At 43.5% G+C, this 26,127-nt stretch overlaps 1 protein-coding gene across 1 annotated transcript in view; it reads left to right on the top strand.

Moving 5' to 3' along the window:
* Positions 1 to 25,224, top strand: part of LOC128411390 (cytosolic phospholipase A2 epsilon-like) — a 48,816-nt gene extending 23,592 nt beyond the window's left edge. Inside the window, exons 7-21 of the mRNA XM_053383723.1 lie at positions 5,373 to 5,415; positions 6,435 to 6,498; positions 9,179 to 9,345; positions 10,363 to 10,455; positions 11,242 to 11,279; positions 12,818 to 12,953; positions 13,704 to 13,840; positions 16,823 to 17,045; positions 18,718 to 18,832; positions 19,201 to 19,338; positions 20,440 to 20,547; positions 21,490 to 21,678; positions 22,483 to 22,652; positions 23,069 to 23,255; positions 24,712 to 25,224. Coding sequence (XP_053239698.1) covers positions 5,373 to 5,415; positions 6,435 to 6,498; positions 9,179 to 9,345; positions 10,363 to 10,455; positions 11,242 to 11,279; positions 12,818 to 12,953; positions 13,704 to 13,840; positions 16,823 to 17,045; positions 18,718 to 18,832; positions 19,201 to 19,338; positions 20,440 to 20,547; positions 21,490 to 21,678; positions 22,483 to 22,652; positions 23,069 to 23,255; positions 24,712 to 24,920 — 2,017 coding nt within the window. The 3' untranslated portion in view covers positions 24,921 to 25,224. The remainder of the gene's footprint in view (positions 1 to 5,372; positions 5,416 to 6,434; positions 6,499 to 9,178; positions 9,346 to 10,362; positions 10,456 to 11,241; positions 11,280 to 12,817; positions 12,954 to 13,703; positions 13,841 to 16,822; positions 17,046 to 18,717; positions 18,833 to 19,200; positions 19,339 to 20,439; positions 20,548 to 21,489; positions 21,679 to 22,482; positions 22,653 to 23,068; positions 23,256 to 24,711) is intronic.
* The last annotated feature ends 903 nt before the right edge of the window (positions 25,225 to 26,127 follow it).

Here is a 26,127-nt window from a genome sequence, read left to right as displayed (position 1 = left end):
CAAGCTGAGTGCTTCAAGCTGGGGAGCATCATGTTATGAAGCAGGTATGTATGAACTTCATGCTAGAGCCAGATGCCATGATTCCTCTGACCACTTGGAGCAGCTGTACACAGGGGGTGGCGCTGTGGTCTAAACCATAGAGCCTCTTGAGTTTGCCGATCAGAACGTCAGCGGTTCGAATCCGCGCAACGCAATGAGCTCCCGTTGCTCTGTCCCAGCTCCTGCCAACCTAGCAGTTTGAAAGCACGGCAGTGCAAACAGATAAATAGGTACCGCTGTGGTGGGAAGGTAAACAGTGTTTCTGTGTGCTCTGGCTTCCGTCACGGTGTTCTGTTGCACCAGAAGTGGTTTAGTCATGCTGGCCACATGACCTGGAAAGCTGTCTGTGGACAAACGTCGGCTCCCTTGGCCTGAAAGCGAGATGAGCGCCGCAACCCCAAGGTCGCCTTTGACTGGACTTAACCATCCAGGGGGCTTTACCTTTTTACACAGGGGTGAGTCATGGAATGCTTTTGCCATCCTCCACTGAGTCTCCACATGGAGGCCAGATCTGCCTAAAGGAGGCAACTGATGCCCCAGCAGGCAGGGACTGAGGAGGTAAGTTCTTCCTCTTCTTCTTAAGTTACTCCATTGGTGTGTTTTTGTTTTCCTGTATTGCTTTGTCGTGTTTCACAAGTGACAGCATTTTTTCCTCTTGTTTGTTCATAGGGTCCAAAGACAGCCCCGGGTTGCTGCTGCTGCGCGTACTACTGCTCCTCCTCCTGTTCCTCATGGTGGTGGTAATGAAGGAGGCCTTATAGCGACGGGAACACGCTGGATCCGGTGGATTCGCAGTATCGATATCCCTAGGCCTCCTGGCTTCTAACGGAGCACAGGATTCGAGGTTAATAAACTTTTTGTAGCTCTTGAAGAAGCAAATGGCGCTTCACATTCCTAAAAGTAATTTATCGGGCATGTCTATACCAGAAGGCATCCTTTCCCCACTTTGGGGCATTTGACTGAGAGAAGAAGGTTAAAGAGTATGTAACAAGGCATAGAAGACAAACTTCTCACCTTGTATTATGTGAATATTGTGGTTCCCACCAGCCCTTCTGTGGCGTCTTCTTGCCGTGGAGATGGATGAGGAAACCATGAAAGCTCTACTCATGGATCTGGGCTCATAGGGGGGAGTTTGATTCCTAAAGATTGATCTTTGTGGACATGCTGCCTATGGGTGGTTAATTTAACTTTTCTCTCTTCCCAACAGATTTGAAACTGAGCACGATTATGTATTCCTAGAACAGCAAGAAGCCTACGTGAAAACCACAAAGGAAAAAAGCTAAAGAAAAATGTAAATAAATGTATAAAATGTATAAGATATATATTAAAACATTGACTATGAAGAAAAATCAAACTTGTATGCTTTTTTCTTTTTAGTAAAGTATTCGTCTATGTTTTTTAAATATTTGTTTTAGTGCTGGCCCTGTTTTTATAATTTATTTTATTGCGTTTTTAAATCACCCTCCCTCTAAGGAGTTCAGAATGCCTAACATGTTTCTTAATGCTTCACCATATTGAATCCTCACAACACCCCTGTGTGGTAGGTTATGCTGGGAGAGCATAACTGACCCAAGAGTTCTAAACCTGAATTTTCACAGTCTTTGTCCTGTTATTTGACCACTACACTGCACTGGGTTGTCCCCTACAATATTTACATTCTCACAGCGAGGTGAAGGTGAATTATTTTGTGAACCCATCTAAGTGTTTTTCGGGAGAAAAGACAGCCCTTTAGACCAAACTTCACACCAACTTATGCATTCATTTCATTTTGGTAGAAATGTTTCATATCTGTGCCATTGTAGATATTGACTGAGTTGAATCCTTATAGGATTGTTGTAGTCAGAGATTAATGAATAATTCTGGCATTTGGCGAGCCATGAAAGAAAGAAGTGTTCAGTAGGTCCCACTATAAATTTGCCTGGAGCATTTGGGGCAACTTTTCTTTTTTTGGGGGGTGGGGAACATTTGTCAGAACAGTGCTTATAGGTTGTAGCCAGATGGGAATTTTTTGTGCAATTGCTGCTGATAATGGTGCTAGGAGATTTCACACGCCGCACACATGATGTGCCACCCATTGTTCCCTTTTATCATTTTACTTCCAGTTATTTTCCCAGAACATATACAGTACTTCTTACATTTTAGATGTACATTTCACACTGTCTCCCCTTGCATTATCAGAGTTTGATTCCATCTTTTCTTCTGTTGCACACATTCACACTCAACATTAGTTTCTCCTTTTTTTTAGTTTTAAAGGTAAAGGTAAAGGGACCCCTGACCATTAGGTCCAGTCATGACCGGCTCTGGGGTTGCGGTGCTCATCTCGCTTTATTGGCTGAGGGAGCCGGTGTACAGCTTGACTAAGCCACTTCTGGCAAATCAGAGCAGAGCATGGAAACGCCGTTTACCTTCCCGCCAGAGTGGTACCTATTTATCTACTTGCACTTTGACGTGCTTTGAAACTGCTAGGTTGACAGGAGCAGGGACCGAGCAACGGGAGCTCATCCCATTGCACGGATTCGAACCGCCGACCTTCTGATCGGCAAGTCCTAGGCTCTGTGGTTTAACCCACAGCGCCACCCGTGTCCCCCCCTTTTTTAAATTTTAGCAGAAGCTAAATTTGCTACTATATAACATTAACACTTGGGCTGGATCTAGACACACTAAAGAAGTGTTTCAGTTAAATGCTATAAATTTAAACAGGGCAACCAGATAGAGAAAAACGGGACTCCATAATGCCATCTGGTGGTACATTATATCGCATATTCAATGCATATAAATCACTTTTTCTTTACCAATCTAGCTGAGTCCTAGGTTACGTTCTGTCAAGGGACTCTCCCTCTCTATTCTTTTACACACTACTTTGGAAGTATTGGGGTGTAATGAAGGGTGTAAATTTCATTTTGCCAGAACACATTATGAACCTCAATATTCTTTGTTTGAAATACTCCACCGGCTGCTCTTGCTTCCTTTGGCTGAAGACAGTTGATTCATGGCTGCATCTGAAACTCCACATGCTATCTAAAATGACATTTGACTACTAAAAAGACCAAAAAATAAAAATAAAAATCCAATATACGGACCTGCCAACATTAGAATGTTAGGACTTGGCTTACTAGCAGGCCCCAAATCAAAAATTCTTGGAAAGTCTTCGGTTGCTACAAATAGGGATCCACAACAAAGACTAGTAACTCAGAGCATGCAGTAGGCCCAAGGTTAAATCCCTGACACTTCCAGGTAAGTGTGGGAGAGAGCCTTCCCCGGAGAGCTGTAGCCAGTCAGTTTTGATAATACAGAGTAAGCTGGAGTAGTGGTCTCACTTGGTGTAAGAAAGCTGCCAGTGTTTCTGTTGTAGTAGTCCTCTGCTACCATTGCCACTGTGTCCTTCCTTCTAGCAGATCAAGATAACCAGGTAACAGCAAAAATGGCAATTTTTTTAGCAGAGGCGATTAGAATAAGATGTATTATTTGATTATAGATGTAAACCTCCAGAATGTATTTTGTATTGTTAAGTTTTTACCTCTGTCTTCAGTCCGTTGTATTGCTGTGGCTAGTGGCTGTTGCAAATAGATTCTTCTGTTTCTCTGGCCCTACCAATAGGCAGAGTGAGGCAATTGCTTAAGGTGACAAATGCTGGGGGCATTCCTCTTGAAGTAAAGGTCTGCTGCCAGTCCAGTCACTTCTCTTCGTGGAACTGCATGCGTGTAGGAATGTGCCATCTTGTCTTCTGCTTCAGGCAGCAAACTGTCTTGGACTGGCCCTGATGTCCCTGCCACCTGAGAACTGCTTGTAGCAATCCTCAGGGTCCATAGAAGTGGAGTACTTTTAGGAGGTGGGAAAGAGAAAGCGACATTTTCTCCTTCCCTACAACTCGTGAAACGTCCTCATGCTGGGCTATAGGGCTCACAATCAGGAGCAGCTCATGGCAGCCCTGTATTAGAAGGCAAGTTGGTATAAACCACAGAGCACCAAAGGAGCCAGTTGGCAGAGCCGTCTTTTCCACAGGGCTTAGTGGTGCATCGCGTCAGGGCGCTGGCCTCTCAGTGGTGCCCCAGCAAGTGGGGGAGCTGCATGGCTTTGCCGGCGGCCTCCCCTTTCCCTGCATGCATGGCAGCTGTGCCCCGCCAACCATAAGGCTGGCGGGCGTGCAGCTTCCCTCCCACGCCTCATTGGGAGGAGAGCGATCCCCGCAGAGGCTTAGGATGGAAGCTATGCCCCACCAACCACATGGCTGGCGGGTGCGCAGCTTCCCTCATAAGCCTCTGCGGGGATCGCTCTCCCACAGTGGCATGGGGGAGACTTGTGCCCCCCGATGGCTGGCAGTGCGCAGCTACGGCCACCCCAACACTATCCGTGGTAAGTTGGGGGCTCTGGGCACATATTTGCACCCCGGCGCTGCATCTGCTAAAGACGGCCCTGCCAGCTGGGACTGCCAGTGTCAGAGATGGAATGACTGGATATAAGATCAGCAGAGCAATTGAACACTGACATCAAGAGAGTTTCTAAGCTCCATTTGTGCTGTGGGTGGGAGGAAGGACAGCACCTTGGGGATCCGGGGGCTGAGAGCTAAGTGGCACTGAAAGAAAGGCTTTCAGGTAGTCGCTGTTGCAAGAATCCACCCCTCCTCCCTGCTGAAGGTGGACACCAGGGGTCATTTTGATTGTTAGGGCGTGATGTCTTAATGGGTCAGGAGACCTGCCATTCCACCCACCCACCAAATGCCTTGGAAATTCTCTTGTCCCCAATGCAAGGGAACATGGAGCTCCAACCACATGATGCAGTGTGGATTCACATTGAATGACTTGCTTCAGAAGTCTACTACACTGAAGTGAATCTGATTCTGGGGTCCATTGCGGCACTAATCTATGACAACATATATGAGGCTAGTGGAAGAACTATAGGAGGACCAGCAGCACATCTCCTCGTTCTGTAGCTTAACATCCAGAGCTCTAGAAGAGGCGTGGGAAGCTGTGACTCTCCAAATGTTGTTGGACTCCAACTCCCGTCAGGCCCACCCAGCATGGCAATTGATCAGGATGATGGGAGCTGCAGTTCAGCTACAACCGGAGGACTCTAGGTTCTCCAGCCCTGCTCTAGAAGTTAAATGTCTTTTCCAACAGTGTTTACTTCCATCCATAATGGATATATCTTTACATCTCAGTTCCCCATCTGTCAAAAGAGCCTGTTGGCTATAAAAACCTATGCAACGAGAAGGGTATAGGTAGTAAGGTATTAAGGTATAATACCTAACTAAATACAATGTATTTTGTGCCTTAAAGGTCCCATAGAAAATATTAATGGACCGTAATATTTTCATCTGCCATTTTGTTTTTCAGCCCAGATGATCCTGAAAACATCATTACAAATGGAACTTTGGTGGTAATTATTCATTTTCAGAGTCCTTTTCTATAAAATGGCTGCTGTGTGCAAACCTTAACCCATATTGTCTTGCAGTAAGCAAGGAACACTCTGTGCTGCTTCTGTACTGAGGGATTAAGTTGCTTCCTTCTGCCTATTTCAGCTCAGCTAATGCAGATGACATCTGTTGGTTAAAATGGTTTCAACCAAGTTGCTATTCCTTCCAGTGGTTTTGTTGTTGTTGTTGTTGTTGTTGTTGTTGTTGTTGTTGTTGTTGTTGTTGTTATTCATTTGAACCCTATCTCCTACCCCACAACTTGAATGTATCAGCCCTTAAAATTATTGTTTTTTCTTTTTTGCAGAGATTTGCAATTACATATGTTTTTCTTCTTGTTGTTGATTAGAAATTACTAGCCCGATGAGAACTATGTAGGCCATTTAACCACCTGGATCACAACCTCTCTGGGCATTTATAGTTACATGGAAAGTAGGGTAATTTGTTAACATTAATCAAGCAGGACTAATAACAGTCATCAGAGAGCTGTTTGGATATGACCAACTGGTTGGGTGACAATGTAATGGTCCAGAGCTCTCCCTCCAGCTATGGACTACCCATTGTCCCAGAGAGGGACTGTAGCACATTAATACATCACATGCTCTGCATGCAGAAAGCCTCAGGTTCAGTCCTTGGCATGTCCAGTCCCCACAATGGATGGTTTAGGTGGGTTTTCTGTTTCCTTCCTTATCGAGCCAGATGCACCTTTACTTGGCAGATTGAAGGAGTGAGAAACAAAGGAGGCAAAGAGTTGAGTTGTCAATAAAAAGGTTTGGAATGGGGATGTGTGTCATAGGAAGGAAGGGCAGAGTAGGAGGAAGGTTGGGAAGACAGCAAGACTGGGAGCTAGGAGGGACCAAGGAGGCTGGGGCAGAATGCTGGATTTTGTATACTAATTTGGAATAACCAGTCAGATCTCATGCAGGTTTGCAAATATTTGATTCCATTGATCATTTTGCTCTTTATTTCCCCATTGTTCCTGCAGTCACGAGAAGTTTCATGTTTGGAAGTTACAGTGGATATTGAGAAGCTGAAGGAACAATACACAGGTGAGGTCATTGCATCTTTAACTCGTTATGTATTTGTTGCTTTAAATCAATAGCTTACAAACACTGGAAGATATATAATAATCACATCTGTTACATTTTCTTGACCCTTGACTTGTTTCTGGTTTCAAGGGATAAAAGAAGAAGCTCATGTCTTTCACACATGATAATGTGTTCATTTATTTTGTGGTTAGGTGTCCCTACCTGAGTAAAAACATTTGCAACTGACGCCACTTTGAAGGTTGTGTTTTTGTGGCACAGTTCAATAAACTCAAGTACTTTGAGTGGACAGTCCAAAATAGCACTAACCCATTTCACAATGTCTTTATGACTCAGTATTTGGGATTTATCCAGTTTAGTGTTGTGTCCGCATGGCAGTTTTGAAGGGTAATGAATATCTTCCAAATGAATATCCGGCATTTACATTCCACACACATCCTTTGCTTCATGTACTGCTTCCTTGCTCATGCCATTCATCCTATTGGTGGTGAATGCAGAATGTACAAGAACATGTAGTCCATATAGCAGAAGTATCTCCAGAAAGAATTTATAGGAGGCTACTGTTTGGCACCGTGGGAGTTGCCTTGTGGTGTTCTGCAGGGTCCATCTTGTTCCCCATGGCATTTAATATCAATATGAAGCCACTGCGAGTTGCTATCAAGAGAGACACCCAGCTCTGTCTCTGTCTCCCTATTCCATCTGAATTGGGAGAGGAGGTTGAGGTGTTAGACCAGGGCTTGTAGGTAGTGATGGGTTGGTTGTAGGTCAATAAACTGAAGCTGAATCCTGAGAAGACAGAGATGTTATGTGTCCTGAGTTCTCACATCAGAGAAATGCGGAGATGGCCTCTTTTGGATGGGGTTGCACTTGGCTGGAAGGAGCAGGTCCACAGGGGGTGCTCCTGGATAAATCAGTCACTGGAGGCTCAGGTGACCTCAGTGGCTAGGAGTGCCTTTTTCCAGAGCATGGAGTACAGCAGCCAAATCATCTCTGTCCAAAAGAGTCACCAACTACTGCCTCTTTGGGACGGAGATGATTTGGCCACCGTACTCCATGCTCTGGTAACTGGCTGGAGCTCTGTTGAGATCTCATATAACCCCTGTTATGCAACAGCTGCATTGGTTGCCAGTTCATTTCCATTCCAAGTTCAAGATGCTCACATGTTTAGAGCCCTAAATAGGCCTCAAATGTCTGAAAGGCCTTCTCTTTCCAAACAAGGCCCCCTTGGGTGTTCAGATCGGTAGAGGTCCTCTTGGTCCTCAGCAAGCTGGGGTGGTGATGGCTCAGGAGAGGGCATTCACTATGGCAGTCCCTAAGTTCTAGGACACCCTCTGCACAGAGGTGTGTTTGCCACCTTCATTATGCAGCTTTTAGCTGAAGATGTGCCTCTTTATCCTGGCTTGGATACCTGAGATGTAAATTTTCCAGCCCATCTCTTTGGGATTTATAAGTTCTTTTTAAACTGTTTTTATCTTTGTTCTTTAATTGTTGTGACTTGACTGAGATGTTAGGGTGAAAGATGGGTAACAAATGAAAACATTAGGAGTTGTAGTAGGAGGATTGATGCTTGCCGATCAGACAAGTTACAGTTGTTTCACATCCTTCCACAGTTTTTCTTACATCTGACTGAGTGTTCTAGCTCCAGACTGAGTAGAGAAAAGGGCAGTCTAGATGTGCCATGGGGGGGGCATCAACATCTTACCTTATCCCTGGGCTGCCTCTGAAACCCCCTCCCTCTGAATTGCCTGCTGAATATTGCTGCTCTGAATGATATTCCCTTGGTTGTAGATCAACACTGCTTTGTTGGTTATATGCCATTTTTTTGAGCTCGGATTTCTGAAATTTGTAAAGACTAATGCACAGTTAAAGGTGATGGGAATAAAATATAGCGAGTATTGAATTACTAAATAATAGAATTGTAGGTTGGAAGCTACCCTGCGGCTCATCTAGTCCAACCCTCTGCAATGCAGGAATGCTGTCCACAGGCCTCCACAGGGGTGGGGGATCAAACCACCAAACTTTTGATTAACTGTTAGACACACTGACCCATTGCGCCACTGGGGACTAGTGATGGGTAACTCCTTCAGGGCTTGATTTAGGATTTGACTAGGTTAACTGAGCTATTTCCCTCCTAAAAGAGCTTGTGTTTTACTTTCTTTAAGCTGAATTCTGAATTTTGAAGCCCCTTCACACTCCTGGTAACATATTCAGGAATGAAATGGGGTTCCTGAATGCTTTCCCACAAGCTTCTGCTCCCTGTAAGTCCTCACCGGGGGGGGGGGGGTGTCAGAGAAGGAAATCTAGAGTCTGAGAGGCATCATTCCCCTTTTGTACCTGAAACATTAGGATACCTCGCATCTTGGATGCTAATGTTCAAAGTGCCAGAAAGGCGGTGTCTCAAGGCCTCCAGATTTCTCATCCACTGCCACCATTTCTGCATTTATTGCCACTGTCACCAGTCCGGGTGAATCGGAGGAGAGCTGTAGGAATTGGCCAGAGAATTCGTCTCAAATGTGAATTATCACGAGCTGCCATTTTCAACACCCCATTTAACCTGTTGTGCATGGGTCTCCTCTTAATTTCCAGGATTCTGAATATCTGGATCATATACAAGATTGATTTTTGGACAAAACCTTTTTTTGAAGCAAGTGAACTATTTGTGCTTAATTTTTTTTCTGTTTAGAAGGTGATCTGACATTAACAATAAAGGGTTCCTATGAGGAAACACAGAAGATTCCGCTGGCTCCTGACACCAGACCTAGTAACAGAACTGTCATTCAGTTCCACTGTATCAAGAATCATCAGTCAAATTTGGAGATCATACTACCTAAGAAGATGCAGTGGTCAAAGGTATGTTTCCTTTGATAATAATGCATAATTATGGAGGCGCAGGTCAATTCTGTGCCCAGGGCAGCTGTTTACCAGCCCCATCTGGTACGCAGGCTGAGACCCTACCTGTCCGCGGACTGTCTCGCCAGAGTGGTGCATGCTCTAGTTATTTCTCACTTGGACTACTGCAATGTGCTCTATGTGGGGCTACCTTTGAAGGTGACCTGGAAACTACAACTAATCCAGAATGTGTCAGCTAGACTGGTGACTGGGAGCAGTTGCTGAGACCACATAACAGCGGTCTTGGAATACCTACATTGGCTTCCAGTATGTTTCTGAGCACAATTCAAAGTGTTGGTGCTGACCTTTAAAGCCCTAAACAGCCTCCTTTATACCTGAAGGAGCGTCTCCACCTCCATTGTTCTGCCCGGACACTGAGGTCCAGTGCCGAGGGCCTTCTGGCAGTTCGCTCACTGCGAGAAGCCAAGTTACAGGGAACCAGGCAGAGGGCCTTCTCAGTAGTGGCACCCACCCTGTGGAACACCCTCCCACCAGATGTCAAAGAGAGCAACAACTACCAGACTTTTAGAAGACATCTGAAGGCAGCCCTGTTTAAGGAAGCTTTTAATGTTTGACGGACTACTGTATTTTAATATTTTGTTGGAAGCCGCCCAGAGTGGCTGGGGAAACCCAGCCAGATGGGCGGGGTATAAATAAATAAATAAATAATAATATTTAATGTGGTTTGACTGAAACAAATAAAGGTGGGTGTGGGAGATTCGTCACCAAACTCTGTTACCCCCAACGTGAAAAAGCTCTATTTTTAAAATGTGTGTATATTGTATTTAATGTATACAGCTGGATTTAGAGGTTTCAGAAACAAAAACAAGGGCTGGATTCACAAATTTCATTTAGCTTTCAGAAGTGGTGCACATCAGCTTGTGATAAATATGTCAATGTTACTGTACCGCAGGGTAATGTAGAATTTTTGTGTTAAATTTCTATACCTTCTTTTAATTTTTCTTGGTGTATTTTTAGCTGGCTTCATTTAAAGGAAACTCAGACAGTAATATCTCTGTGGTTTTACCTTTGGATGAGCTTCCCATGGAAAAGACAATAACATTAAGAAAGGTAAGTGCTTTATCTTTACGAAAACATTTAATTTAAATAATTGTCAGTGAGTGTGGGAATGCTATAGCTCAGTTTGCAAAGCCTCTTTTAACTCAATAGAACTTCTGCATAAACATGCGTATAACTGCACTGTAAGCAAGATGGATCGGTGATCTGCTTCAGTATGAGGCAACTTCCTCTGTTCCTAATAATTAGCCAGGAAAAAAAAGCACTTTTGCCCAATTCAGGAGCATCACTCTGCTTTTTCCTAGCAGAAAGATGGATAAATTTGTGGCAAGTTAGGCCCAAAGAACATGTAATTCAGTTGCTAATCTGTTAAGCAGGTGGGTATTAAGTAAACAGTGCCAATTTCCAACAAGGTTAAGCCGGCTGTACTCAGCTTCTCTGAAGGAATAACCCAAACAAGCAGAAGGTTCATGATGTTTGGGTTATTCCTTCAGAGAAGCTGAGTACAGCTGGCTTAAACGGGCTCTGAGCTATCCCCCTGCTGTGTTTTGGAAGCGATGCTAAAGCAATGTATTGCAGGTCAAAGGATTTAGATGTGCTGGCACACACACAGTGAAAATGATGCCGGACCCAATCCTTCTAAATCATCCAACAGAGGGTGATGGATTGATCCAACATAATCTTGGTTGCTGTTTTATCTGTCTCAGCACAAATGCCTAGATTTGCAGTAGCAGTCCAGCTGATCCACAACAGGACTGCTTTGTTTGTCATGCTGTGCTCTTAAAAGGGCAGAATAGTTTATGATATGCCTGAGGTTTTACCCATTCTCTTGATTTTCAGGACACAACGTTTGATCTGCATGTGAAGGCAAAAGACTGGTAAAACATTGTTTTTCTTTGCCCATTTCATCTAAGCTTGTGCAGTTTTGTTTCTCCGTTTCTCAGGAAACTATGATTTTGAATGTCAGAAGTGAGATCATTCAGGAACTAATTCACACACTTTGTTGCCCTTTCTGAATCTAGAGTGAGTTTCTCTTGCTCCGATCTATAAAAAGCCAACCTTATAACGCTTAAACATAGATGAAATTAACAGGGCAAGGGGAGTCCTAACTGTGACTGAGCAGAAATGGTATGTTTCAGGAATGTTTTGGTAACACAAGAAAGCAGTGGTGGGCCTGGGCACTATGGCACCCTGTGTAATGCCAAAATCCCGCCCCCTCCTCATGCTGCCTTCTGAAAGGTGGGCAAGGAAGGCACCTGGCTTTGGGAAGGAGGCTCGAGGGCCTTACATGTAAGTTACGTGAAAAATATAATTGTATTTTTTGTTTTGGTGTTGTTTTGATTTTGAATTACATATGGAGGGCACCATAATCTTTTCAGTGCTCAGGGCAGGGGCGAAGGAAGGCATCATGACACCCGGGGAAGGCATCACGACAGGGCACATGTGCGGTGTCGCTACGTACGACGCATGCACTGTACGTAGCGCCACCTCACATGCGCTGTATAGACGTTTGCCGCTGGCGCCACTCCAGTGCCATACGGACGGTGCTGGGATCCCTCCAGTGCCGCAGCAGCCATGAACACGCCTGTAGCGGTGCCGGAGGGATCCCAGCACCGTCCATACAGCGCTGGAGCAGCACCGGCAGCAAACTGCTATACAGCACATGTGCAGCGTCGCTACGTACAGCACAAGCGTGCAATGCCATACATGCGCTGTATTTAGCAGTTTGCTGCCAGCGCTGGGATCCTCTGCTCATGGCTGCAGCCACGAACGGAGTCTCCTCCAAAGGCGGCTGCTGTGGCGCGATGGCTGCTCACATCGCCGTGAGCCCTCATGGGGTGACTTCTTGTCACCCCCGCAGGCATGGAACCTTGGGGTGTACCACCCCCCATGCCCCCCATTGCAACGCCACTGGCTCAGGGCCTCTAAGACCGCCACTGCTGATGTACTGCACTATAGGTACTGCACTGTTGATGTAACTGCACTATAGGTGCAAAAGTCAGATTAGCTTTAGTAAGACTAGATAAATATAGTATAGATGATTTTGGAGCAGCTTTTTGTATCACACAACTGGCTGCTCCATTTTACCTGCAGTCTCATCATTGTTGTACCCTTGGCAAGAGCCATAGTTACATTCTTCTTGGAGGTGGCATCCTCATGGATTTAGGGAAATGCGACCAGTTTGGTCCAGTTTGGTTGCACTGGGCGTGGAGCCTTGAGGGCACCTTGGAGGTGCCACCACTATGATGTAGAATGGAAGGAGAGAGGTGTGTGAGCCAAATTTTGGTGTCACACAGGGCTGCCACTGAAAGTTGATACTCCAAGGTCCACTACTGCTCATGATATTCAACTAGGTCAACTATGCAAATCATCTGAATTGCGATTTTGGAAGCAATGCTAAAGCAATGTATTGCAGGTCAAAGGATTTAGATGTGCGCCTGGCCTATGACTTGTGTGCAGAAGAACAAAATTTCCTTACCAAGAGAAGGAAATATGTTGCTACAGCTGTGAAGAAGATCCTCCAATTAAAGGAAAAGCTGCAGGATGATGAGGTAGGTGACACAGGACCTTTTCATTTCCCTCTTTCCCCAAGAAGGTTAGAGTAGCCAGCTAGCTCCATCATTCATGAACTAGTGCTAGATATCTTGGGGCAGGCTGCAACCTAGGAATGGAGGGAAAATTCAGGGGGGTTTTGCATTTGAGATTGGACAAAATGAGAAAAGTAGAGTGGATAGATTTGTCCATTCCTACTGCCTTCTGCTGTTTAAGAATGAAGACACTACAAGCTGAGTTAATGGTCAATTAAACTTTATTCCTGATGTTGCCTAGGAGCCTGTACAGATCAGAAACTAACTTCTCTAGCCGTGCCACACCTCTGAGTCAGCTCTCCAGAAGCTGGCCTCCTGGGTCATAGCCATTTCTCTTAAAAGGATCACATGCCAGATATTTAATTATAATGGTTTATCAAGGCTTGTGGTTCATAGGGTGGAACACACATTGATGCAAAGATGCCCAGTTCCACCCAAAGCTTCTTCTGATGCAGCTGTATCCTGTACGGGCAGTGGAAGAACAAGAGGGAAACAATATGCTGTTTGCTTCACCTTACTCAATGCACTTAATATTCCGGACTGCTAATATTATGTTTAATATGTTAGGTAACTTCTATAAACCTCTGTCAATGCTAAGTGCACATGACAGTACCGATGTTGCAGATCATCTGCTATTTTCTTTCACAAACATGGTACTTTTGGAATAAGGTCCAGCAGCTTACTGTTCATTCTTTGCTTCTCTGCGTTAAACAGTTGCCTGTGGTGGCAATCATGACAACAGGTGGTGGGACCAGGTCATTTGCAGCAATGTATGGAAGCCTTCTGGGTCTGCAGAAACTGAATTTCTTAGACTGCATTACGTATCTCACAGGCTTGTCTGGCACAACATGGTAAGGAGGGGTTTTCTTCACTACATTTTGCATGCCCAATTCAGTTTGCTGTTTTATGTGGTCTCCCAGTATTCAAGACAACACATAAAGCTTTCCATGCTACCAGTGCTACCTAGGTCACAGGAGAAAATTCCCTTTTAAATAACTGTGTTATGACTGATATTTACCTTGCGCTTTATGAAAAATATAGGGCTACAAAGCTTTGCAGGCACAGCAAACCTAGATTCACTGGGGGCAGGGGGCATAAGAACCAATAATGGCATGGCAACAGCTTGGGACTGAAATGGCCCCAACTTTATTGAATACAGAGATAAGCAGGCTTTGGTATAAGCATTGGGTATGTATCCTGAATCAGTCTATCCTGATTGCTGGCTCATTGCTCCTTTAGGGTCAATCCTAGGTTAAAGCAACCCTCCCATAATGCAGATCAAATGGGGCGAACTGCCAGGCCACCACGTGGGAAGCCTTTTGGCCCATTAGCCCCTGTCTGGGCCTTTGGGCAAAACTTTCCCCATAGACTTCTTTACCAGAGTACCATAAACATTAGTTCCAGTTTAGACTAAGGATCCAACCCAATGGCTTTTCTGCCAGAAGGTTTGCCTATGAGGTAGGCAAAATCTCCAGACAGGCAAATTCCTCCCTGGTCCTAAATACAGCATCTGATTAATTCCACAGCAAGGTCAAACATGTGCTCTTTTAGCTTACCTTTGTGTAGGGCCAAGATATACCAGGTGGGCAGATGGGATATCCATTGCTGAGTGCTCTGCCCATTCCTGGCACAGCCAGAATATAACGTGTGGAGGCAGACCTGAGTGGAGATAGGCTCCCTCAGGTCCATCTCCACAACTGCACCCCCTAGATTGGCAATGGTTGGCCATTTTGCATTTGAAATTCTGGTGGGAAGTCTCAGAAGACCCTGTGACCAGCTGAGGCTGAATAACACAACCGGTGGTCAACCCCTGGCTTCCTTGCAACTGTGCCAGTTTGCAGTTGCTGCTGCTGCTGATATGATAAGCCGTCTTTTCATTAATCAGCTAGATCATTCGGCTTGAAACTTTTTAATTCACAAAAATGCAGCTGATTAGGATTTTTTAAGTAAGTGCTCATAAAAACTGCAGATGGCAGGCACCATCTCTAAATAGGCCATTATCACACAGCTTAGAAGAGGAGGAGAAAAGCCCCTTTCACTACGAGAGTCTGTCCGGCAGTGACCCTCCATCTATCGAATACCCTACCCTGAGAGGCTTAGCTGGTGCCTACTTTATATCTTTTTGATGCCAGGCAAAGTTTTTCTCTCTCTTTCCTTAGCCCTTTTAATATCTCTAGCATCTTTGAACACCAATAATCTGCATCTGCAGAATGATGACAATAGCATAACTTCTAACATTTCGCTGATGAAAATAGGGACGCCACATTCTGTGATGATAATTTTACTTTTTATACCCCACACATCTTACTGAGTTGTCCCAGCTACTCTGAGCAGCTTCCAACATATATAAAAACATAATAAAACATTAAACATTAAAAAAACCTTCCTTATACAGAATTGCCTTCAGATGCCTCGGGGGGGGGTGTCAGATAACTCAATACCCTCCAACATTTGTCCAATGAAAATAGGGATGTCCTAAGGAAAAGTGGGAGGTTCTGGGATCAAATCAGAAACTGGGATGGCTTCTCTAAATCAGGGATGTCCCTGGAAAATAGGGACACTTGGAGGGTCTGCAATAGTTGGGCTGAGTTGTTGTTCTTTGGATTGCTGGATTTGATTTACCTGTCTCTAATGAGTTTCAGCTGTGGACGCGGGTGGCGCTGTGGGTAAAAGCCTCAGCGCCTAGGGCTTGCCGATCGAAAGGTCGGCGGTTCGAATCCCCGCGGCGGGGTGCGCTCCCATCGTTCGGTCCCAGCGCCTGCCAACCTAGCAGTTCGAAAGCACCCCCGGGTGCAAGTAGATAAATAGGGACCGCTTACAAGAGGGAAGGTAAACGGCGTTTCCGTGTGCGGCTCTGGCTCGCCAGAGCAGCGATGTCACGCTGGCCACGTGACCCAGAAGTGTCTCCGGACAGCGCTGGCCCCCGGCCTCTTGAGTGAGATGGGCGCACAACCCTAGAGTCTGGCAAGACTGGCCCGTACGGGCAGGGGTACCTTTACCTTTACCATTAATGAATTTCAGCACTTATCTGGACACATAATTTAGTTATGGATACTTGTTTTTAATATTTGCTGCTTTTATCTGTAGTTTATTGATTATTGTTTTATATTGTTAGAGGGGCTTTTTATTAAGCAGTTTTTAAATTATTCTAAATAAATCAACATCAATAAAAAAGTATTGTTGTACTATTACTGGATTGGTTCATTGATTTAGGGTAGTATGATTGAATTGCTGTATTTTTTTTAAAGTCATTGTTTCACTGTGTATGTTGCTTAGCCAAAAAATAAAATAAAATAGGTGACTCATGAATTAAATTAATAAAATAATGTTAAATAAGGCATGTGTGCCTGATCTAAATAAAAAAATACATGTGTGAATCATCTAAGCCTTTTGCCTGCCAGGATGAAGGTGTGTGTGTTTGTGTGTGTGTAGAAATCTCTGACGCTTTTGTGACTGAAGTGTAGCCTACTGGACAAAGGTAAGAGCTATAACCATTGATTCTCCCACTTTTACCTCTGGCCATGCCCGTTGCTGGCACCCAGTCCCTGGGAGATGGCTTATGGAGGTTTGTGGCCTTCAAGCATTGAAAAAGATTACCCACTTTTCATCTAAGTATACTTATTGTTTCTGAAAAATTGTTTTTATTCATATGCAGATCTATGCAAATTTAATTTATAGAGTAATAAACTAAAAGCACATTTGAAATGATTTTTTTAAAAAAAACATTATTTGGCTTGCAGCTCTTATGAAAAGCTAGAGTTTGTCTCTCTCTGAACTTGAGGTTTCTATGCTATTAGTTGCATTTCAGTCTGATAGTATCTTTCAAAACTCAGGACTATGGGAAATTTGTATGAAGATGCTGATTGGTCCCAGAAATACCTGGAGGAAGCCATTCTCAAAGCCCGGAAGCAAGTGACTAAGTCCAAGCTTAACTCCTTTTCCATGGATAAACTGAAGTATTATTATAATGAACTGAAACAAAGAAGCGAAGAAGGACACAACACTTCATTCATAGACCTCTGGGGGCTTGTCATTGAATCCATGTTACATGATGAGGTAATTGTTGTATTTCCCACCTCCCCTCCATTTTGAAACATGGTGGTTAATCAAGGGGAAATGGAGGTTTATACACATAGGGCCCAGTTGCTTGAAAGACAGTGGTTTGAAAGGAAAGTATGCTTTCACACAGTGCATAAATAAGGTATGAAATTCAGCTACTTTAAGATAGGGCTGCCATATGTCCGGAATTTGCCAGACATAGCCAGGATTAGTCTGCCAAAAATGGCAGCCCATACAAATTTCCTTGGGAAAAAAAGCTTCTTTGGATGGATTGCAAAAATTGCTCAATAACGTTTATGTCCGGATTTTCACTTTTTGAGATATGGCAACCCTATTTAATATGTGGTGATTGCCACAAGCCGAGATGGCTTTAAAAGGGGTTTAGAAAAATTCATGGAGAATTGGGCTTATAGAGCTGGGCTTTTCTAATGTTCTTAGAACAGAACTCCTCCCACATCATAGCCTACATGCCTCGTTGATTCTGCACCCCTCTCTGCCAAATCTTATCCATCTGATCCCATGTGACAGCATAGGCCTTGTCATCCAAGCATCAGGTAGGTGCACATCCATAAACTGATATTTAGAGGATTCTATCAAGTCAAACCCTCTGTTGGGAGACAGTGACGGTCTCTGTTCTGTTCCTCCTGGAAGGTGAGTCTGATGTGCTGGAGATTGGGAGCCAGGACAATGGAGCTGAAGAAGCCTCAAGGTGTAGAATCATAGAATTGCAGAGTTGGACAGAACCCCAAGAGTTATCTAATCCAAGCCTCTGCAATGCAGGAATCACAACTAAGGCATCCATGACAGATGGGCATACCACCTCTGCTTAAAATTATTCAGTGGAGAGTCCACAACCTCCCAAGGGAGTCTGTTCCACTGTGTTTAGTCAGGATCTCCTTTCTTGTAACTTGAAGCTATTGGTTTGAGTTCATGCTCAGCTGGAGAATAAAGCAGCAGCTGTGTGAATGTCAAGAGTAAGTCCTGAGTAGGGCGATTGGGAGTTCAGGGGAACAAAGAAAGTGGACAGAGAAGGAGAGACTTAAGAACAAAAAAAGACTGAGTGGGGGAGGCAAATGGCAGAGACCTGGATGAGGGAAACACAAGGAAGGGTGACAGTAGGAGAGAGGAGAAAGGGAAGGAACAGAGAGGGGAAGCCTTTCAACAGAGGAGGAAGGCAAAGAGAATAATAGGGGAAGGTCTGGGGGCTATTAACCCCAGTGGTGGAGTGAGAGTATTAAGAGGTGTAGGCAGAGCCACTACACCACGGGAAATGTTCTTGATGGGACAGGATCCAATGATGACAAGAGCACCCAAACTCACAGTGAGGGGCTCATCAGGTGTTTTCTGAGGACCACAGGGCACTGTATTTCATAGAGGGCACTGTATTTCACACTCCTGTGTAGAACACATTTATGCTTTTAATGTTGCCCTAGTTTTCAGCTGCATTTCCCCCTGCATTTCAGTGTTTTGATATGCATTTTAATATTGCACGCTGCCTTGAGACTTGACATGGAAGCCAGTATAGAATTGTTTCAAACAAATACAATATAACAATATAAAAATCTGTGCACATGCATGCAGACACGTATTCAGATCTTAGATTCCATCTCAGTTTTAAACTAATGAAACTATAATTTTGACCACCGTTGTTCTTCTCTCTCATTTGCAGAAAGACAATAGTACAATCTCAGGTCAGCGAATGGCTGTGAATGAGGGTCAGAATCCCTTGCCCATTTATTTGACTGTCAATCTTAAAGACCAGTACAGTGCTCAAGATTACAAAGGTAATGTTGCTATTATAAATCAACGAGGGGTCCTCTTTGTTGTTCTACCAACCTCAGAAGCTCAGGGAAGGCAGTGGCAGCCCAGGAAAAATGCCTAGCCAGCTCAAGTATAGAAACACTTGCCTTTGTGGTTAGAGTGACCATACTCTAACCATAATTGTGTGTAAACAGAGATTGGAGTTCTATCCTCTTAACACTTTCCAAATTGCTTGCTGTAACCTTTCCTGCTTTGGCAAGAAATAAAACTCTGCTTTTAGAGAATTCTTGGGCATCACTTGTTGCTGCTAGCGAGTAAAAAGATTTGGCTGTGCAAGTCTCTTTCCCCACATCAGTAGGGGAAATCGAACTCCATTTTGTTGTTTTCACAGAGTGGCTGGAGTTCACACCTTATGAAGTGGGGAACTTCAAATATGGAGCCTACACCCATTCAGAAGATTTTGGTAGTGAGTACTTCATGGGACGACTGATGAAGAAGCTTCCAGAAAGTCGAATCTGCTTCATGCAAGGTGCTGAGGGCAGGGGAGGATCAATTAGAAAGAAAATAGTAGTTTAGGCAAAGTAGAGCTAGGATCAATTCACTTGACCTAGCACCCAATCAGTTCTTATTGTAGTTCCCAAATGTCTAAATCAGTTTTGTTTTTTGTTTTGGCTTCACTGGCAAAGCTACTTCAGGGAAAGTTGATGTACTGAGTTATGTAGGCAACACAGTGCAGTAATATTTTACACAACACATTTAAATGCAGTGTGAAGGTTTACACTGATAATTGTTCAGATTGTTGTGAGTTATTCTGGAAAGCAAATATTTCTCCCTAGTTTCAGGTTTAGTTTGGTTTATTATTTCTATCCCACTTCAGTGTTACTTGGTTTTTTGAAGAAAAGCAAGGGACAGTGATGATCAATAGTGTATTCCAAACCAGTGGTATGTGAATCTTGACTAGGGTGATCAGAAGCAAAGGAGGTCAGAACTATACATTAAATGGGCACAAATTGAGGGCACAAAGACATGTTAGCAGGTGGAGCTCATCATGTGTTGCAATTCTCTCTGCTGCACAATTAGAAACTGGCACAATTTCCTTAGCTCAATTTAGAATCCACTAAGCTTTCTTAGTGAGCATTTGGGCATGTGTGTTTGTTTTCTGAGAGAATATATGGAGCAAATATGCTGCTGCTGCCCAGATGCATGGGTAACCAACAAGGTGCCCTCTAGATGTTGTTGGGCCCCCATGGGAGTGGTAGTCCAACAACACCCAGATGGTATCACATTGCCTACCCTGGCTTTGGGTATTGTTCCCTGGTCAATGCCCTCCCCCCTCTCAAAACAGATATACACATGAACAAGTTGATGTTTTGGACAGGATGGGGAACAATAACCATATGAACATTTTCTAGCAATGGTCCCATTACATCCACACTACAGGGCTGAGATCCATAGCCCTTGCAGGAATCCATTTCCCAAAGAGAATTACAAAACAGTTTTTCAGGCTGAAACCATATTTCACAACTCTGGATGCCTTTATACAATTAGTGAGCGCCAGTGCAAGACAAAATACCCGTTTCCTTCCAAAGCTTCACCTGTTTAGTATTTTGAAATCTCTTCCATTTCACAGGGATGTGGAGCAGCATATTTTCCATGGATTTCATGTATTTCTGGAATTTGGCTCATAACTCTGAAGACTTTTGGAGCAGGTGGACAAAAGACAAAGTAGAAGACATTGGTAATGTGACATCCTTGCTTCTTTTAGATTTTTCTGTTTTGTAAAATAATTGTTGACACACTCCTGTTTGATAACAGATTTGCGTAGACTAATTACTTGTTCCAGTAAAAGGAGACAGGAAACATTATTGTTTGATTCCATTAAAACAAAAAATGCCCACCCAAGAAAGTAATCAGACACAGGAGAAGACATTGATCCAGACAAAAAACCAGGCCCAAATTCTCCCAGTTCCCTTGACAACTAGTGTGAGAGACCAAATCTACTTAAAACCTAGTCTATGGAGGGTTTTTACCTTTCCGGCGTGTTCAGGCTGTGTACAACAACAGCTCATGAATATGTGTATTTAAGATGCTTTATTTATTAATTGGAGGTATTTTTAATCCACCCTTCATTTGATGGTGGTACATACCTCAACAATGAAAGCATCATTAGCAGTGTATAATTAATTAATCATCAGCAACATTAGTAAGACTCACAGAAAAATCACCAAAAAAATGTTCAATCAATGTGAGGCAAAATATAGCAATTCTTGATCCTCAAGAGCCTAGACAAAGAGGTGTATCCTTGTCTGAAATGAAACAAAGCAGTGTTGGAGCATGGCACACCACAAAGTGATAGCTATTCCAGAAGTGTTGCCACCACAGAATATTATTTGTGGCAGTGCTTGCGGTCCAAAGCTATCTTAGGTTTTATTCCTAGTATTTTATCACTTCTGACCATTGGTCCATCAAGCCTAGTTTTTCTTTTCTGTTTGGACTGCCAGTGGTCTTTTGAAATCTTGGGCAAGATATCCTTATATCTTTTTACTGAAAGGGCTGAACCTGTGACATTCTGCAGACAAAAGAGGTGCTTTTTCACTATATTATTGATCTTCCTCAAGGCTCTGTGAGCAAAATGTCATTGATATCAAGGGGCATTAAACATCCCTTATGTCTTTTGCAGATGCTTCTCTTTCGCCCTCAGGACCACGAGATCTGGAAACCCGCAAAATCACCCCCCAGGGCCAGCTATCTTATGCTCTTCGAGATGTCTTAACAGGGCGCCCAACAATAGCAGAATATCCCAATTTCCTGAAAGGCTTCCAGTTTCATGAGGAATACTTGAAGAATGAGCACTTTTCTGCATGGAAAGGCACAGTAATAAACCTACATTTGTGGTGATATCTTGTTGGCTTCTCAGTTGTCACACAATATACAAGAGCATTTGACCCAGGAAAATGGGTAATCTAGTTTTGTGTTAATTAAACTAGGAATTCATTGTGTGGCACAAGCAGTTCTCCCCAAAGAATCATTTCATTTGAACCTGGCAGCTTGCTCCACCAAAGACATTTTGGAAGATTCAGAATACAAGGCCAAAGAGGCTCAAAGAGGTTGGAGAACCAGTGCAAAGTTATGCACAAAACAGCTGTGGTGATATTTCGACAGCATCTGCCTCTGGCACTGGTTATGTGATTGGTTTGTTGCCACTTTTTGCCTTATATTTCATAGTTAACCCTAGAAAAAAAATGTTCACATTTTCAGTTACATACATTTCTCACTCTAGGTGTCCCACATAACATCTTCCAACATTTTCAGGGATGAATAGCAGTGTTTGCTGGGAATGGGAGAATCTCCCCAATTTGGTTTCTCATTTTCCAGGCTTTTCAGTATGCCACATTTCAGCATAAGTTTGCATATTTTTAAAAAGGAAATTCCTCAAGTTTCCTCCAAAAAACCCCTCCGAAATAACTAAGGACAATAAAGTAACATTCACAATACTATTTAACAGCTCTCCCTCCCTCTAAAAAAAACCCACTGGGATGCAGCGAGGGTTACAGCTGTAATTAAAAAGCACTAATACACAAAGTTTGGATGAAATTAGAGGACATTCCTTTATTTTTGCCTTGGGAGCTTTTGTTGTTTTTGCACAAAGTTGACCTGCAAATTTGCTTTTCAGATACTGTGGTGGATGATTACGCTAACCAGCTAATGGAAACAGCAGAGCACGCTCTGTCTCTGGTGGATACTGGATTTTTCATCAATACCAGCTACCCACCTCTTCTGAGACCTGAGAGAAAAGTGGATCTTATACTGCATTTAAATTACACTGGGGGCTCACAGACCTTGGTGAGATCTTTTAATTGTTCTTTCTTCTATAAGCTCCTATGCAAAGATTAAAATGCAACAGGCACACATTGTGGACTGTCCATCTTTCAAATCCTACAAAAGTCATGCAGGCTTAGGAGAGATATACAACAATGTTCTTTCAGCACAATGTTTTCTGCTTTCTCAACTGAAATCTATCCCACCTCCCCACATGTTTGGAGGTTTCCGCCAGCTCTCCGGAGCAGATTTGGAGAGAGGTTGTAGAGCACATGTGGAAAGAAGAGGAGGGAAAATTCCATTACATAAGTGGAAACCTTATACAGATGGAGCGAGTTACTTAGATGCCACTCTAGGCTGAAACAGACTTGGTTGGCGCAGCATTAGTTTTGTGTTGTATTTGATTTTCACAGCCCATTTCTTTGTGATTTCTTACCTAGAATTTGGACCAGTTTTCCACTTATATTGCTAAGCTTGGAATCCCATTTCCCAACATGGAGCTCAGTGAGGAAGACAAGAAGAACCTGAAGGAGTGCTATTGGTTTGAAGATACAGATAATGCAGCAGCTCCTATTGTGCTCTTTTTCCCACTGACAAACGATACTTTCAGAAAATACAAAGAACCTGGTAAGTTGCGAACATCACAATGACTAGTCACACTCCAATAATGCTCTTTGCTGACTAGACACTTAAGTATTCCTTTGGTCAAATTGTTAGTCTTTCCATGAGCACCAAATCCTATAAGTAGAAGTGTACTGAACCACAACTTAACAGGTTGATTGTATCTGGCCTAGTTTTGAGCACATGGTAAAGTGTCTTTGCTCTACAGCCAGGTCTTAATTTTATAATGACCAATGTGCAGATGCCTTTGTCATGGTGCACTGAATTGTCCGCATGTGTTATAAAGCAAGAACTTGGGAGAATGGTTGAGCAATGATACAACAATGCCAACCTACCAATGATACAACAATGTCAAAGAAGGGTCAAACAAAGGTCTCTATTTTAGCACATATTCCGCCCATTTCCCCCAAGGTGGCCATTTTGTGGTTGATAAGCTTCCTGTAATTAGGGTTGTCTCTATATCTATCCATCAACATCATAGAATTGTGGAGTTGGAAAGGGCCATGAGAGCCATCTAATCCAAATCCCTGCAATGCAGGGATCTTTTTGCCCAACACAGGGCTTGAACCCATGACCCTGGGATTAAGAGTCTCATGCTCTACTAGTTTATCTTACAAATGGTGGGTGTGCAAAATTGTATGCTGGTAAAGTGCTGGCACTAGTTCAAGGCTCAATAGCCTTGTAGGTAAAGGTAAAGGTAAGGGTAAAGGACCCCTGGACTGTTAAGTCCAGTCAAAGTTGACTATGGGGTGCAGTGCCCATCTCACTTCAGGCCCAGGGAGCTGACATTTGTCCACAGGCAGTTTTCCAGGTCATGTGGCCAGCATGACTAAACAGTTTCTGGCACAATGGGACACTGTGACGAGTGCCAGAGTGCACGTAACTGCCGTTTACCTTCCTGTCGCAGCAGTACCTATTTATCTACTTGCACTGGTGTGCTTTCAAACCACTAGGTTGGCAGAAGCTGGGACAGAGCAACAGCAGCTCATCCTGTCGTGCAGATTCAAACCGCCAACCTTCTGATCGGCAAGCCCAAGAAGCTCAGTGGTTTAGATTACAGCACCACCCGCTCAAATAATATAGTCTACACTACTTCCCATCCCGTTGACTCTCTGGAAAGTGGGAAGGAGACACAGGGAGCTGTGTAGGTGGAAGACTCTGATCATAAAATGGCCACTTAGGTGATTTTACTTGAGTGAGTTCATTGCCAGCCTCTGGTTCTCAACAAATGGCCCATCAAGCTGACAGCTGGAGCTGTCATATTTATTTGGGCAAACTCTGGTGTGATTTCATGCTGAGTTTTATATGCCCTTAGAGTATTCGTACATTATAGGAGGATGTAGTATTTAAGCAAGGCCAATAATATTACCCTTCTTAGATTAACGTGAATGGATGAACTCTGCTGTTTTGGCCTAGAGATGGAAACCTCCTGGTGAAATTCTTGGTGGTGTTCTTTCTACAGGTGTGGAACGCAGCCCCACAGATATGGAAGAAGGCAATGTGGATGTCTCTAGCTTTCATTCCCCATTTGCTACAAGAGAGGTGACCTTTTCAGAGGAGAATTTTGACAGATTGGTGAAACTGACTGAATACAACATCCTGAACAATGAAAACAAGATTGTCGAAGCCTTGCGTGTAGCTGTGGAGCGGAGAAAAAAGCAGAAATTATGAGTACCACTGTGGAGGGTCCTAGGCTGCAATCCTAAGCAGATAGATGTCCACATCATTTTTGCTGCTACTCAAATTCATGTTGTAAATCTACATGAAGAGAACAGTTGTTCCATGAGCACCTACTGCAAGATATTTGTTTATTGAAAATGAGATAGCCATGTTTCCTTGTAATATTGGAAACACATTCTTTTAGGTGAGCTGCATCATAGTATAATTGCAATACAGGGACACCCAGTCCTCCTTTTACAATAGATTATTTTGGGGAAACTATTCTCAGATGGATCAGAAACTCTGAGAAAGAATGAAATTAATTATCTGTCTGCACAATTATACATTGTAATCTTACCTTAAATCCTCCTGCTTGATTTTCTCATTCATTTGATGTTTTTCTTCTCTGTGCTTGGTTTATTTTGTTACTCATGTTTGTTGTTGTCATGGTACAGTATATATGCATGTCTTTTTTTAATGGAAAACTCAATAAACTCATTTTAAAAAGAAAGAAAACAGGGCAGTCATTACAGTTGCGCATACACACGAACAAATGATTTATACACCCCAAGAGAAAAATGTATATTACATAGAGAAGCAAGCACATTAGAATAAAAGGAAAACAATCCTTAGCTGTTTGAGAGATACAGTGGTACCTCGGGTTAAGAACTTAATTCGTTCTGGAGGTTTGTTCTTAACCTGAAACTGTTCTTAACCTGAAGCACCACTTTAGCTAATGGGGTCTCCCACTGCTGCCGCACCGCCAGAGCAATATTTCTGTTCTCATCCTGAACCAAAGTTCTTAACCCGAGGTACTGTTTCTGGGCTAGCGGAGTCTGTAACCTGAAGTGTCTGTAACCTGAAGTGTCTGTAACCCAAGGTACCACTGTACAGCAGAAGAGGCGCTGTTTTCACTTTCATGTGAGAAAACCAGATAAACCATGCACTCAATGCTCTCAAGCTCTTTTAAATCTCAGTGCATTTCTATAGTCACCGTATTTTTTGCTCCATAAGATGCACTTTTTTTCCTCCTAAAAAGTAAGGGGAAATGTCTGTGCGTCTTATGGAGCGAATGTGTGGTCGATCGCTGGCTCCTATTCTGGCCCTGCCCCCTTGCCCAGGCCTCCATTGTTGAATGTTCTGAGGAGGCTGTTTCCCCAGTGACATGTAACTGGCTGATTAGATCATCTGTTTGGAAACTGTAGAAATGGCTCCCTTT

The sequence above is a fragment of the Podarcis raffonei genome, chromosome 1 (assembly GCF_027172205.1).
Source record: "Podarcis raffonei isolate rPodRaf1 chromosome 1, rPodRaf1.pri, whole genome shotgun sequence".
Classification (NCBI taxonomy): Eukaryota; Metazoa; Chordata; class Lepidosauria; order Squamata; family Lacertidae; genus Podarcis; species Podarcis raffonei.
The sequence above is the reverse complement of the archived record's forward strand: the minus strand, read 5'-3'. Positions and strand labels throughout refer to the sequence as shown.